General features: G+C 43.0%; 1 protein-coding gene and 1 long non-coding RNA gene across 13 annotated transcripts in view; one reads left to right on the top strand and one right to left on the bottom strand.

Annotated features, from left to right (window-relative positions):
- Positions 1-2,805, bottom strand: part of ZFPM2 (zinc finger protein, FOG family member 2) — a 440,553-nt gene extending 437,748 nt beyond the window's left edge. For 5 of the 12 annotated variants that reach the window (XM_024105210.3, XM_065586006.1, XM_065586009.1 and 2 more), the window contains exon 1: positions 2,420-2,795. In XM_024105210.3, coding sequence (XP_023960978.2) covers positions 2,420-2,459 — 40 coding nt within the window. In that variant the 5' untranslated portion in view covers positions 2,460-2,795. Of the gene's footprint in view, positions 1-2,419 lie in introns of all 12 variants that reach the window. The other 7 variants (XM_065586012.1, XM_065586010.1, XM_024105211.3 and 4 more) reach the window with 7 other exon arrangements.
- Positions 2,806-7,918: 5,113 nt separating this feature from the next.
- Positions 7,919-14,223, top strand: LOC112059513 (uncharacterized). Its single transcript, XR_002888832.3, has 3 exons — positions 7,919-8,127; positions 9,388-9,445; positions 12,798-14,223. It is a non-coding gene; the product is annotated as an uncharacterized LOC112059513 (long non-coding RNA).
- Positions 14,224-16,551: the final 2,328 nt, after the last annotated feature.

The following is a 16,551-nucleotide window of genomic DNA, read 5'->3' as shown; positions in this document are numbered from 1 at the left end:
TCAGAGTTTCTAGTGTAAGCTGACTTTTTGCTTGTCATAGAGATTCTAAATTGTGCATGCTTTATCAGCAAACTGTAGAGTTTTATTGCAAATTGAAGAGTTTTCAAACTTAAAAGTGGTGGTCTAGACTTGTCATTAGTAATTCCATTATTTTTACTGACAATTCTGATGGTCAGCATTTTCAACTCCATTTTTTGTGTTCCAATATCAGTAGAAGAAAAGTTAACTTCAAAATATTATGTCTAAAATATTATATTGCTTGGTTTAAATAATAAAATCTCAAAAACATATTTTAATAAAGGATGCTTCTTATCAGAATAAACTTCTCAAAGTCTGAGAAAACATCACTTATGGTTGGTCAAATACTAACAGAAATCTCTGTACAGGACACTGCCTGATTGGCCTGAACAAAAATTACTTTAAAACTAGCTAAGGAACACACAATCCCAAAAGCCATCAGCTGGAAGTGCTATGAACATAATATGTCCTCCAACTCTGATGATCTTGTTTCACTTCTGACAATATAAATGTACAGTCTAATTTGCATGATAACTTTAATGGAAAAATAAAGTTATTAAAATCAGACTACACACACAAATGTACAATGTAATCTACCCATTTCCACATATATGTTAAGTGTGCTTATATTTATTCTTATATATTTATATACATGCATGTACACACAAACCATTATACGTCACTTATGAAAAAAACAAAAGCATTTGGGTTAACATTTAATGCCATATAGGGAAGCCATAAAAATGCTTTGGGACCTATATCAGAAGAACATAATCCTCAATTTGTATCCAAGCATTTATCTGCCATTATGAAGTGGACATTACCAAAAGTAACATAGCTAACTGGGAATATAAACTATGCAAAAAATAGAATCAGACAGTCTTTGTGCCATACAATCAGTAATGTTGATCATTTATTAACAATCAAGACACCAGTCATGCACTAGAAAGCCTTTCCAACTAATAACTTTCATAATCATATCCCATATCATATACTGTTTTATAATATTAACTACACTAATAGATTAATGCATATTAGATAAAAAATGTATAGGTTTAAAAGCAAACAACATGTTTACTTAAGAATAAAAAGTAATTAAAAAGTTTCTTCAAAAATGAAGGATTTAAAATGCTTTACACAAAACGTAAAAGTTGCAATCATTTATTATTATATACTAACTTTAGTAAACATAACACTTAATCAGGAACATGCTGCTATTTTATTTTCCAAATTAAAAGACAGTGAAAAAGTAATTTCTACTAAGCAGGGATGTTCTACCAACACAATCCAAAGGTTTTACAGTGACCAATCTTTTTTCAACCTGCAGCTCATTTTCTTGTTTGCTAAACCAGTTCATCAATTCAAAAAATGCACCAGAACTGAGCTAGTCATATGCATTTGGAGTCAGAAATCAATGAGAAAAATGGTATTAAAAGATCCTCTCCAAGTCACATGATGGTTAGTTTTAATGTAGGTCTAGGATACAGACATCAATGAAGTTGTATCAGCTCAGTGGTGCTGATTTTAAAACAAAATGGTTTAATGTATCTGTTTTGAAACGCCCTTGCACTTCTTCGAGTACCGACCGTTAGGATTGTTCGGCTGAATAATCTGAAGCACAGAAAAGTTTACGAAGTTGAGATCACAGCTCCTGTGTGTCCCGGGCAGGAAAAGTGAACTATGGATACTATTAGGAAGAAGATTTTTGACTACGACTCACCAATACACCTGGTTTCTAACCAAAACAAAAACATTTCCCCTTCAAAAGTGTTGCACTTCCGAAAACAACAAAAGCGACTATCTACAAATGTTTTTTATGCAAACCAAATCCTACAGGGAGGTGCAAAGCTGTGCATAATGCAAACCTAAGCGAGGGGAGGAAGAGAACCGAAAGATGACTAAATCAGCACTGCCCAGAGACCGTTAGTATTGAGTTGTGCAGCTCGGAGGACCCTTTCCCTACTGCTCCCTTTGCTGGAACTTTTCTTGCACGCACTTTCTGTTTCTTTGCGATGCGCTGGTGTTTCGGCAGCCTAAGCCTGGCATGGATTCCCCGCCCACCCCCCAGCTGTACTTGATCCCTCGCATACTTATTTGTAAACTAGTTCGCACTGGTCTCCCAAATTAGTTCAACTTTAAAATACAAAAGTGATTTGGTTTCCAGACTGAGTGGGGGAGTTTTAAGGGAAAGGGTGAGGCAGTCACAGCTCCCAAGGAGTAGGTGCTCAGTAGCGAGGAAGCTGCTCGGACTACATCAAAGGAGCTTTTCTTCATCCCTGCCCTTTTCTCTCTACCCTCAAGCCTCTTTGGCAAAGTTTAACCCTTCCGCCCATACCCGGGACTCTCCCAAGAAGGACATAAATAAAAGTCTGCCAGAGGGAGCCTCCCTCAGGAAACTTACGTTTGATCTGCCTGGGTTTGCTCTGTTTCCTTCGGGACATGCTGCCGCTGCTCCTGCCTGGCTCCAGGTGCGGGAGGAGAGGGCTGCGGGCTGGGGGTGACAGATCAGTCGGCGGGGCTCATGGAGGAGCCGCTGGACGCCTCGCGAGGCACAGTCAAATGAGAGGGCGAGCGAGTGACAGGGAACGAGGGGCAGGGGGAGCTCGGGCGAGTGAGAGGCAGCGAGGCTGAGGGGAGCGAGGAGGAGGAGGTGGAGGGAGGGAGGCAGGGGGTGGGGGGAGCAGGGAGGGAGGGGAGGGGAGCGCTCGCGCTCGCTCTCCCCGGCGTTGCTGTGCGGATGCCGCCGCCGTTGTCGCTCTCGGAGCCGCGCTCGGCTCAGACTGACGGGCTGCGGGAGGTGGCAGGAGAGGAGGGGGCGAGGGAGGGGCTTTCCAAGGCTGGCGGAGGGGGGGGGGGGGTTGACGGACACTGGCGGCTTCCACAGACAGGTCCGCCTGCAAACAGCAGCCTGCGGGGCGCGGGAGGCTTCAATTGTGGGAGCTGCTCTCTGCCCTCCGTGGGGGAAGGAGTCGGCTCCCTTCGTTCCCCTCCTCAACCCCAACTTCCCTCAGATAGGGAAAACATGAGCCAGGCACCGAGCTCCTGCACGCTGAGGTGAGACTTGTCACGCGCTGTTCCCGCGGATCACAAGCGCCCGCTGTGCTTTGGGGACCGGTTAAGTCCCCCCCCCCCCCAGCAGAACACTTCACCTCCGCTAAAGCCTCGTTGGCCAGGGGGCTCCAGGGGCTGGGTTGAAGCGGATGCTCCACGGGCTGGGCACTGGGGGTGGCGTTTCCTGGACAGTGCGTGCGCCTCACCTGGGGTTTTCCACGGGGAAGCTGGAGCCAGGCATTCCCCTGCACATATCTCCAGGGGTAGGTGCGTGCATGTGTAGACATTGATAAAAGAAGAAAACGCACTTGGTGTCTGGCTGGTCCACCAGCCGGTAATCAATTATCGATGGGCCCTGAACAGACTGCATCAGATCCTGCCCACAGGTACACGGGTGTTAGTGCAAAGTAGAGCTGCTCAAACTCTTTGTTGGGAGTAGTCTAGCAAATAAGTTTAGGCTTTTTTCTCTGTTCTTGAATTACCCACAACCAGGACCTGTTTTTCAACAAATTTGTTTCATTATTCACAATTGTTCAACTGATCGTTTCCGCAAGCAAATTTTAGCCTGTGATTCATTCTGAAGGTTGTATATTTGCTCCGTGGCAATAATTATTTGCATGTCTGATTGATCACTTAGGTGATATTGTTTCTGTTCTCTAATTGGACGATCGTTGGTTATAAAAGAAAAGTCCCCATTCACCACTTATATGTGAACATTCATGATTGATCAACGTATGTACTGTGCAAATAATAAAAAGTTTTTCAAAGTGGTTCAATTTCTGTTACAAATACACTAGTGAATATTTGTTCATTTTAGTGTTGATATTGCTGTCTGTAAATAGTCTTGCAAATAAAAACTTGCATAGGTAAATGTTCATGAAGAAGTGAAGAGAAAGAGTTGTACGTATCAATTAAGTGAATCAGGGAGTTTTAATTACAAACTCCACATACTCTTACTTGCCCAGTTCTATTCTGGAATTCTTCCACTAATGTCAGTCATGTTATTCCGGATTTACATCAGTTCATAAAAGGCAAAATCTGCTTTAACATTTCTTTTGAATGATGTAGATTAATATATACAATGCAGGGGTTCATTACAGGTATTCTTCAATTATGTGAACAATTTGATTAGGGTAAATGATTTCCCTCCCTATTTGCATCTCTTTTCTTTTGACCATTCTGCTGAAATGTGTTAAGGTGTTACTAATAAATGTTTTTCCTCTACTTAAAAGTGAGCATGGCATCCCACATCCTTAGTTCCATTTGCTGGTCGCCTTGAGATGTAGAGTCTTTGTGTAATAACACCCCTGGTATTATGAGTAGTCATACCATTTAACTTTTAATTCAAACTGTACTACAAATTAAGTCTTACCTATGATAGGTCCCTACTGTTTAGTATAGTAAGATTTTCACCACAATCTGATCCAGACATAGGATGTTGAACAAGAAGCAGTTATTGAGTAGGAATGGGCAAATTCCTCATGGACTTAGTGAACACTCTACTACTCTTATACTGCATACTTATTTTTTAATTAGACAACTGTTAGCTCAATTAACATGGTAAAGTTGCTTGTCTACTATCAAATGTGCTGTAATGAGTGTTCATTTCTCAGCTTAGACTGACATTTTTAAAGGGACCTAAATTAGTTAGGTGCCTGCCTTATAAATGAGAATTGGGCCCCTATCACTTAGGCACTTTTGAAAATTCCATCCCTATTCCCCAGTCAACACTGGTAGTGTCTTTGATCCAAGAGAGCAATGAATGGTTTTTGTGTTATTCGCTGCTATACTCTACCATCTGTTTATTCAGATCAGAGGAGAGACAAGGTTGGGAAGTAAATATCTTTTATTGGACCAACTTCTGTTGGTGAAAGAGACAAACTTTTGAGCTACACAGAACTCTTCTTCAGGTCCAGGAAAGGTATATATATAAATAAAATCTGTCTCCCTTTCCTACACACACGTCTTGAAATACAAGAAACTGAGATTAAGTACAGTGTTTTCAGCAGCTGGACATTATATAGATTGGATTTTGTAATGAGTAATTCTGTCACCATCATTTTTAAATTGCATGGTGTAAGACAGTTATTTCATAGATGATACAGGTGTGAAAACAGACAAAACTGAGCAGTGCTGGAAATCTACATCACAAATAAGTATTTATTCCAGGGAAGATGTGATTCCATCACTCTGCTGCATTGGGGGTCTCAGCCCAGATCCAGTGCATTGAGAGCCATATTTAAAATAACCACCCTTGTTATTAGGGTGACCAGATGTCCCGATTTTATAGGAACAGTCCCAATATTCAGGGCTTTCTCTTATATGGGGCTAGGTCTACACTTCAGGGGGGGGAGGGTTTGACCTAAGATAGGCAAGTTCAGCTACGCGAATATCTTAGGTCGACTTACGTGGCTGGGAGGACGGCGGCGAGTCGACCGCTGCCACTCCCCCGCCGACTCCGCTTCCGCCTCTCGCTGCGGTGGAGTTCCAGAGTCGACAGCAGAGCGATCGGGGATCAATTTTATCGCGTCTACACTAGACGCGATAAATCGATCCCCGATAGATCGAGCGCTCCCCGCCGATCCAGCGGGTAGTGAAGACGTGCCCTAGGAGCCTATTACCATCCATCCCCATCCTGATTTTTCACACTTGCTTTCTGGTCACCCTATCTATATATACACTATATGGAGTACCTTGCTTTCGCAAATGTTTAAGAAGAAATGTGATTTCAGTTTCATATATTTTCTCTATTTCTAACCCATTAAGGTCATACTGGTCTGCCCAAAACCGAACATATAAAGATGTATTATTATAGTGGCTATTTAGAGACTAGCATTTGAATCAGTATTATGATTAATCAGAGCATTACATTTTAAAAATATATTTACAGTGAAGAATAAAGGTTTTTGGTAAAAGTTAAAAATTAGTTTGCAAAATTACAAGAAAAAAGTGCATTTGTTATTTAGAAATGTAACTAACAAAATTATGTCCCTAATATTCTCCAAAATCTACACTTATTCAGCACATAAGAAGATTTCCTGGTTTCTCTGACACAGGGAATGAACAGCCATTGAGCGACAAGGTAAGGTGAGTGGCACGGAGCTGCTCTACTCACCGCTGGGTGGGCACCTCCTTTTGGCTGGGGATTAGTTCTGCCAGGCCAATGCTCCTTCCTGTGGTTGCACTCTGGGTCTTCCTATCTATGGGCTCGACTGCTCGACCACTTCATAGCATGGCCCTCTGGTCAGGTCACTGTAGTCCTCCCATTCCAGGTAAGGTGACCATATGTCCCAAAGGGAAAATGGGACACTGCGTGCCGCTAGCCCAAGCGCACCACTCCACCCCCCACGCGGGGCTGGTTGGAACCGCTTGTCCAAGCTCCCTCTCCCTCCCTGCATGGGACTGCCATTGCTGCTCATCTGAGCCCTGCTCGCCTCCAGTGCAAGGCTGGGGCTGACATCACTGCTCAACTGATCCCTACCTACCGCCCAGGGCAGAGCTGACATCGCTGCTCCTCTCCCTCCCCCGGGCTTCCACACCCCACTTTTTTGGCAGAAGTGGGCATTTCTCCTATTTGCTCTTGCCACACCAGGAGGAGTGGCAAGCACTTTGGAGGAGAGAATTAGAATTCAAATGGTCTTGACAACCTGGAGAAGTGGTCTGAAATAAATAGGATGAAATTCAACAAGGAGTAATGCGAAGTACCACACTTAAGAATAATCAGTTGCAGAAATTCAAAATGGGAAATGACTGCCTAGAAAGGAGTACCATAGAAAAGGATCTGGGGGTTATAGTGGATCACAAACTAAATATGAGTCATAATACTGTTGCAAAAAACAAACAAACAGACATAATTCTGGGAAGTATTAGCAGGAGTGTTGTAAGCAAGATTACAAGAAGTAATTCTTTCACTCTACTCAGCAATGATAAGACTTCAACTGGTGTATACTATCCAGTTCTGTGCACCACACTTCGGGAAAGATGTGGACAAATTGGAGAAAGTCCAGAGGAGAGCAACAAAAATTGTTAAAGGTCTAGACAACATTACCTATGAGGAAAGACTGAAAAGAAACCCGCAACAAACTAGGATAGTTTAGGCTGGAGAAAAGATGGCTGAAGGGGACATGATTACAGTTTTCAAGTAAATAAAAGGTTGTCATAAAGAAGGGTGATAAATTGTTCTCCTTAACAACTGAGGACAGGACAAGATGTAATGGGCTTAAATTGCAGCAAGGGAGATTTAGGTTACACATTAGGAAAAACTTCCTAGCTATAAGAGTGGTTAAACACTGTAACAGATTACCTACGGAAGTGTGGAATCTCCATTATTGGAAGTTTATAAGAACAGGTTAGACAAACCCCTGACAGGAATGGTCTAGATAATACTTAATCCTGCCTCAGTGCAGGGGACTGAATTAGATGACCTATTGAGGTCCCTTCCAGTCCTATATTTCTATAATTCAAATGAGATGTCACACACAGTAGAGGATACAAATCTTTATAATATCATCCACTTCCTTTCATACATAACTATGATGGTAGTTAACAATGTAGACAATTAAATTATTAAGATTGAGTGAACATTCCTTAAGACAAATAGGAGTAGTTCACACCTCTCCCAGGTGTTGTTTCAGACTATCTGAAATCAGTTTAGGCTTGTTTCACAGTTGTTTGCTTGTAATCCTTTCTATCTTTATTCTTTATACTTTGTATCACTTAATTCTATGTCCTTTTGTTAAATAAATTTGTTTTACGATTATTGTAAACCAATTCAGTGCTATGATTGAAATAAGTGTTTGTCAGACCCTAGCTAATGAGCTGCAGCGTATTGTCTCTTTAAAGGAGCAGCATACTTCACTTCTGTGACTGTAGAGAGGCTGGACACTGCAGGGAGATGACCCTCGGGAACTCAGGAGTTGGGGTTCACTGTTTGTTACCGCAAGGGCAACATTTGGTTTGGCAGCATCCTGAAGAGTCTGCTGGCAAGGCAGACAAGCTGGTATATCATGGAGTTGTCACACAGCCAAGCAATAACAAAACTTCCATTTGCTGAGACAGGTAACACAGTAACTCACAATTCTGGGAATCTAAGTAGATTGTCCCATAGGCAGATCATCTGGGGGATTCAGGATTGGGAGGGTTTTGGGGTCACTGCAAAAAGTAACTGGGCAGTGGAAACCAGGATGTGACCTGCATGCTTATAGGCTGGTTGTTGATGTCAGGGCTGTGAACCACAGCAGCATAACATTTAAGGCACTCAGAGTTGCAGGGCTGGTGGTGACAACCCCTTATTGTCTGGGTTGAACCCAAAGTGTCACAGTAAGTCACTGCATTTCTCTTCATTCTGCAACCCCATCCTCCACAGGAATGGATGTAGAATCCTTATCATTACTCTACAATCGATGCTGCTAGGAAAGCACCTTTTTATAGGATCATGATGTAAAGAAACAACAAAAGAGTAGAGAGCAGCAAATACAGAGTGCTGGCAGGTGAGGGGAACAGTTTATGTCCACACTTTCTGACAGTACATTCATTCACTATGATGTAATCAAGCATAAAGGCGACTAAAATATTGTCTCCTCTACACTTCCTCCACCTATTCCAGTTTAACTGGCATATAGCACCCCCTTCTGGGTAATATGCAGTTTCTGTACCATCTCAAATAGCCAGATTAGGTGTCTACATTCACTCACATCCGTTTGCTGTTTATGTCCAGATTTGGCACAGCAGGTTACATTGTAATACTAATCTCTCAACAGCCTATACAGAAACATGATAGAGAATAAAAAAATTAGAGAGACCTGGCAACATGTATGATTTTCCCACAGTAGACACAGCTATAACTCCAGTGGGGCTGTCAGCAGTCTACTGTGGCTTTATAAGCGCATCCTTTGGCTTTATAAACTCCTTTTTTTCTGCTTCAGAGTGGTATCCGTGTTAGTGTGATGTTCTTCTTTCATGGCTGCATAACAATCGCTGGTTCACATTAGCAAATGATCTCTACCCACCCATAATGCATGCACCAGTACTGTCCACATCTTATTTATTCAGAAATGGCTTTTAGTTTTACCAAATATATAAATCACAAACAAGCAACAAACAAAACCTTGACAAAATCCTTGATGGCTACACCACTACACCCTCATAACTCCTCCTTAGTTAATTCAAGAACCTCTTACTTGCACATCTGTGTTTTCCTTTAGATAAGGGATACCTTCTTCTCATTTCACATGCAATTCTTCAGTTATGTCATTTTTATAAATGAGATAGATGCACATATGAAGCAATTCCTAACATGTCAACACACCTGTCTTTCAGAAGTGGGATTCAAGAGGTTTTCTACCTTCAAAGAAGCAGTCTCTTTGCATAAACTAAGGTAACTGTAATCCAGTTTTTAAAGACTTTGTACTCCAATATATTGAAGAAAAATTAAGTAGCAAATGTAGCTCAGATTCAACTGGTAATTTATAATTCCACATAATTTATGGAAATGTAACATTTGACCACATATTTCTAATGTTACAATATTACCAAATAATGTGTCAAATTATAATCCCGATTCCTACACCAAAAATACATGTCGGTCCAACAAACCACATTTGAAAACGTGCAGGAGTCCAATATGTTTTGTATGACTTAAATTGTTGAAATTTCAGTATAGTCTAGTATGAGGCCACCATGTCTTATTCACAGTATAATTTACCTCAAATGTCCATCTCTGTGAAATGCTCAAGTAGCATAGGAAAATCCAAGTAACTCAAAGTTTCAATAAAGAGAAAATTTTCAAAAATGCCTCAGTGACTTTAGATTCTAAATCCCATTTTCAAAAGTGACAGGCACTTAGGCAGCTATCTAAGTCACTTTTGACAATGGGAGCTAGGTTCTAAAGTCAGAGGCATTTTTGAAATGTTTTCTCTAGATGAAAACAGGATGTACGTTTTAATACTGAAATAGCTATAACGACATGGCTTGAGTGGTCTAGGCAAGTAAGAATTAAAATATGAAATGGAAAAATCTCAGTTGCTGATTGCTTTCCAGATTAACCCACTTTATATTTGGAAGCTTTGCCTTCACACCCCTTCAAATTCCCAACAAACACTATTTGGCAATTCCCATAAAGGGACCCAAAGAGCAAAATTCTCCATTGCCCTGAACTCTGTGTAGTCATTTTCACTATTGCAAAGTGAGTGTAAAGTGGTTTTAAAGTCTTATCAAACCACAGTAGTACACATTTACACCCACTTTGCCATCACTTCATGTTGGTGTAAATAACTACATAAGGTGCAAGGTAATGAAAATTTTGGTCCTCAATTTTAGTTCCAGATGGAAGAAAGATAGGCTCATTCTGATAAAACATCGATTAGTTTACATGCTTTTACTCAAACAACTGTATTGTACATTAATATTGTCATTGACACTCTGGAATACCAGGTTTCAGAGTAGCAGCCGTGTTAGTCTGTATCCGCAAAAAGAAGAACAGGAGTACTTGTGGCACCTTAGAGACTAACTAAAATTTGTTAGTCTCTAAGGTGCCACAAGTACTCCTGTTCTTCTTTTTTCTGGAATACCAGACACACTTTGCCTATTTTACATATGAATGTAGGAAGATGGGTCTGATCCAGACTGCCAATTCCCAAGATCCATCTAGCCCAGCATCCTGTCGATGACAGTGGCCAATACTACATGCTTCAGAGGAAAGTGTAAAAGTCCCATAGTAAATTGATGCAGGATAAGCTGCCCTTCACATTAGGTATCATCCTAATTTCTAATAATTGGAGATAGTTTTAAACCCTGAAGTATGAGGTTTAATATCCCTTCCAAAAGGTCTACGATCATTAATTTCAACCAGAAACGGAATCTGACCCAGTATCTGTGCTGCTTGTTAAACACAGAGGACCACATTACTCATTTGCTTAACTTCACTGACTTTAATCAGGGTTCCACAGGTGTAACAACAAAATTTGGTCCATTGACTTTGCTCTTTCAAGTTTTTGATATATTGGATAGTTTTCATGGTCATCTCAGTGGGATGCTCTGGGATTTTAGTGATCTTCAAGCAAAGTATACAGGGCTGTCCTTAGGATTTATGGGGCCCTACGCAGTATTATTAAACTGGTGCCCCTATGCTCCACTGAAGGCGGTTCCCAGCCTGCACCGCTGACCCCAGTGTGTCAAGGGGGCACAACCACCAGCCCCGCCTGCGGACCCCCAGAAACCCTCCCCCATTGCTGACACTCACAGAGCTTCTTACGCAGCAGACGCTGCGGCAGTGGCTCAAGGCAGGCTTTGTGCTGTCACATGGAGGCTGCATCTTGCCAGAGCCCACGGCCCTCCTGCAGCCCCTCACCACTCCTGGCTCACCACAAGCATTTTGACAGGAAGTACCAAGCAGTAATAACAACAACAATACAAGTGTTTGTGCGTGTGTGTGTGTGTGAGAGAGAGAGACTGTGTTGGGGGACTGTGTGACAGAATGTGTGTTGGGGAGTGTGAAACTGTGTGTACACGTGTGTGAGTGACTATCTGTATTGCAGTACTGTGACTCGAGAGAGGCAGAGTGTATGTGGGTGTGACAGCCAGTCTGTGTGTGAGAGAGAGAGTGTGTTAGGGAAGTGTGAGAGACAGTGAGCGCACTGTCACTTTAAGTCCTCCCCTCCCTTCACTCCTTGCCCCCTCCCCCCCACTCACGTGGAAGTTTTGCTTCTCCTGGCCCCGTCCCAGCCCGGTCCCAGCCTGAGACTGCGCGGCGCAGGCAGGCATGGTCCAGGGAGGGACTCCACTATGGGCGGTGGTGAGCCGGGCCACTGCGCCGTCAGTGACTGGTCATGCCGCTCTGTGCTCTCCGGGGCTGGGGCTGCAGAGCCAGAGGCTGGAACCCTGAGCTGGCTGGCTGAGGAGCAAGTGAGGGAAGGGGTGGGGTTGGGTTGGGGAGAAGCCCGCTGGCTCAGCATGGTGGGAGAGGCCGGAGAAAAGAGAATTCCAGACATGGCCATTGAGAGGAATGGTGCCCCAAATTTTCCGGTGCCCTATGTAGCCGCGTATGCTGCATATGCCTAGGGATAGCCCTGAAAATATATATACATATTTGTTTATCCATTAGTACTTATGTCCCGATCCATGATGCCTTTACCACAGGTCATAAATGAAAGACATTCTGATGTACTGAAGCTGCATTTTCCTTCAGTCTCCATTTGGTCAAGATGACTTGAGTTACAGGGAACCTTACTTTCTGAAGTGTTTGGGACATGCTATTTATTTCACTATATCAACTGATTTCTGTATGAGTGTTAACTGTACCCTAGCTGTAGTTTTAATGGAAAAGACTAGACTTGCAGTTACATGATTAAAGTGATGAGGAATATATGACATTGATAAACATAATGAAACTGAAATACAGTATAAAAACTTAAACATGATCTCTAAGATACTGACAAGTTTAGATATTACATTAGATATGTAAAGTCCATTCATGCATGCCCAGCTTTCCCTTTTACAGGTCCCTGTGGGAAAAACTTATACAGATGAGGTGAAAAAGGTTTTTTCACTGAGAGAATCAGGTCACAAAAATGAGGGCCCAATGGCCTGTTGCTCTTGCCTGGAGCCAATCCCTCAGCTAATGTACTTACAACTCCGAACATGTTTTTATAGGACATTTTGTCCATTTGTGTAGATGTTCAATATATTATTTTTGTTCAAATTACCAACTATATGTTGTTATAATTCTACAGCTGCAGCTACTACAATATATCATGTGGTTTCCATGACTCCAACTCAATTTTGATATATTCCTCTTCTTTGGCCACTAACCAATGAATCATCTCGGAAACCCTGGACCTGGTTGCCATGGACACGCTCTGATTGTGTAATGTTACATTTTAGTACTCAGGTGTCTACAGACTGGCAAGTTTATTCACTGGACCTTTGGGGCCTGATTTCTGATCACCTTCCTATTTGGTACCCTCATTTTATAGGTGAAAATAACCGCAGACACAAATTTTGCATGTGAAAATTGTGCCATGTAGTACCTAACTACCTGAGTTATGTGCCCAAACAGGTACTCTCCAAATAACATCAGTTTCCACCACAATAATTTAAGGCCATTTACAACCAAAAATCAGACACTTATAATATATTGTATAATATATTCCTAGCAAGGTCCTGCTCATATTCTCCCAACTATTCCACACTTGTTGAAAGTTTCTCCATTTTAATCTGCAGACCTAAAAACTCCCTTACTTGATAAGTATCTCTAAATTATTTTCCAGGAATTAGTGTCACATTCTAATGTCAATTGGCACATTATCACAACTAAACTCTTAATAGTATCCCTCCACTTTTATTGCTTTGCCTCTTTGCCATTGGGAACCCTAATCCATTGCAGGTCTCTTCTTAGATGAGAACTATATGAAATGCTACAGTATCTCTGGGGAGCTCTTTTGATGATGGCAGAATATGTGGTTTAGGTCCTTGATGCTTTTCAAGCGGTTTCTCTCATATCTACCTTCTCATCTTCTATACTTTCATATTGCTCTGATGTATTTTGGGGCCCTCAGACTGCACATGCCTGGGGCTTGGATCACTTGTCTTTCCTACATACTCACACCTCTCCACTCTTAGAAAGACCTCTGGCTCTAAGGACCACCTCAGAATCTGTCCCCTCTGCATTTGACTCTAACAATATCTACCTTTCTTCTGTTTTATCTTATAAAGGTTATGCCTACCATAACATTCCACCATGCCCTGTGTTGTTGACAATGTTCCACAAAGTAGCAAATATTGGTGATATTCTGACTACTGAAATATTTCTCAATAAAGGTAATCATTCTAAATATATTCCACTTTTGCCCAAGATCTTTGGTCAACAGTGATGTTAAAATTCTTATTAAATTATTCATAGATAGGGTTATATCTACCCCAGATTGCTAATCTAAGTATAACACATGAGATCATTACATTTTCAGATAAACACTAAAAACAGGAAGTGGTTAAGACTCGGAAGGAATGTGAATGTTTAACAGCATCATAGATCCCTCAAAAAGATTGGAGGTGGAATATGAAATTCAACAGACTGACTTAGTTTTCTGACTAACTCACATTCAACTTTGGCCTACAGCACTGCTTCTATCACAGAAGAATTTAGCCCATTATAGTCCATATTTCTAGGGTTACCATTCGTCCGGATTTACCCGGACATGTCCTCCTTTTTGTGCTAAAAATAGCGTCCGGGGGGAATTTGTAAAGCACTCACAATGTCCGGGATTTCCCCCCTCCCCCGGCACAGCAGAGCGAGCGGCTGGGAGGGCTGCAGGAAAGTCCCGGGCTGGACTCCGGAGCAGCTGGAGAGGAGCTCCGCCCTGCATTCTGAGCAAGTGTCTCAGCACAAAGTGCAGCCCTCCCCTTTTGCAACTGGGAGCGGTTTCTGCCATGCAGCGTAGCAAAACGGGAGCGAGAGCACTTTGTGCTGATACAAGGGCAGCTCTCCCCTGCAACCCGGTCCGGACCAGGGACCGGGTTTTGTTGTGCAGGGCCAGGGACTGGGTTTTGTTGTGCTGGGGAGCTTAGCCACGTGTCCGGCTCGCACAGAGCCCAACACCCTGTTCTGAGCAGCAGGGTAAGGGGGGCAGGAGAAGGGGCAGGGAGGTTCTGGAGGGGGCAGTCAAGAAACGGGGGGGGGCTTTTTGGGGGGAGTGGAGAAAGTTTTGGGCAGTCAGGGTACAGGTAGGGGGTAGGGTCCTGGTGGGCAGTTGAGGGGGGTCTTAGGAGGGGGCAGTTAGGGGACAAGGAACAGGGAGTCTTAGGTAGGGGGTGGGGTTCTGGAGGGCAGTTAGGAGCAGGGGTCCCAGGAGGGGGCAGTCAGGGGACAAGGAGCGGGGGGGGTAGGGGGCTGGGAGTTCTGGGGGGGAGCTGTCAGGGGGCAGGAGTGGGGAGAGGGATCGGAGCAGTCAGGGGACAGGGAGCAGAGGGGTTTAGATGGGTTGGGAGTTCTGGGGGGGGCTGTCAGGGGGCAGGAGTGCGGAGAGGGATCGGAGCAGTCAGGGGACAGGGAGCAGAGGGGTTTAGATGGGTTGGGAGTTCTGGGGGGGGGGCTGTCAGGGGGTGGGGAGTGGTTGGATGGGGCGTGGGAGTCCCAGGGGTCTGTCTGGGGGTGGGGGTGTGGATAAAGGTTGGGGCAGTCAGGGGACAAGAGGCAGGGAGGCTTAGATAGTCCTGGGGGGCAGTTAGGGGCAGGGGTCCCAGGAGGGGGTAGTCAGGGGACAAGGAACGGGGGGAGGGTTGGGAGGTCAGGGGGGGCGGGAAGTGGGAGGGGCAGGGGCGGGGCTAGGGCGGGGCTCCTCCCGTCCTCTTTTTTGCTCGCTGAAATATGGTAACCCTAATATTTCAGAAGGAGACATTAAGACTATGGGACTGCTCGTGGCATTAGGCATTATGACTTCAGTGGGCATTATCAGTGCCCACTGAAGTCAATGGAAAAACTCCTAGACTTGAATTGAGATTGGCTCTATGCTTGGTAAGTGTTTGAAGGAGTGGGCCCTTATTTTGTACAAACTGTTCTACTGAATCAAATTTGGATTTACACCTGTTAAAGATACAAAAGGTTTTAAAATATATATAGTACAAAGATGGCAGAGTAGCTATCAAACTGTTCCAAACATGGGAAGTGCTCAGTGTAGGCTTAACTTTACTCCCCTTGAAGTCAATGGTTGTTTTATAATTTACTTCAGTGGGAGCACTGATAGGCCAACACTGAGCACTTTTGATTGTTTCACCCATCCCAGCCTCTTTCCCTACACAATTACTGCATAAAAAGGATGTAAGCCAATATTTAGATGAAACTGCTACTAGTCCAGAACAGATAACTGACTGACAACATGTGGCATCCTTTGTGGGGGGTTCCTCAGTATACAGAAATATCTATTGTCACAGAATCCCTCCATGTAAACAAAGCTTTTGATTATTTGGAATGCTAGAAAAATGTGGATGCTCGTGGATATTCCTCCTCTTACTTGCTACTGAATATTTCAAGCCTACAGAGTCATTTACTGTAAATGGTTCTCTCTCTCTCTTACCTTTCAAATTCACATTATACTTATTAAGGATACCCTGTTTCCTCTTTCTTGTGCCCTTTCTATTTAATTCCTATTGAAGTCCTTAGCCCTACATTATCAGAAATATCCAGACAACTGGAGAGAGATCAGTAAACAAAACAAAAATGCTCAGGTAGCTTGAGAAAATGACTTATGAGTAAGGATTATAAGTGCTAAATATGTATCCTCTTACTAAGAGATGACTAGAAGGGAACATGGTAAGAGTCTACAGATATGTGATAGATGTCCATGCCAAGAATTGGGAACAAGCATTTAGTGTAGTACACTTATATATAACCACGTGTAATGAGATGAAAGAAAAAGAAAATTCAGGGTGGTCATCAGGAAAATCTTTCCTGATAGTATTTTATGTATTAGGTTGTAGAACAGTCTCCGA

Source organism: Chrysemys picta, chromosome 2, assembly GCF_011386835.1.
Source record: "Chrysemys picta bellii isolate R12L10 chromosome 2, ASM1138683v2, whole genome shotgun sequence".
Lineage (NCBI taxonomy): Eukaryota > Metazoa > Chordata > Testudines > Emydidae > Chrysemys > Chrysemys picta.
The sequence above is the reverse complement of the archived record's forward strand: the minus strand, read 5'-3'. Positions and strand labels throughout refer to the sequence as shown.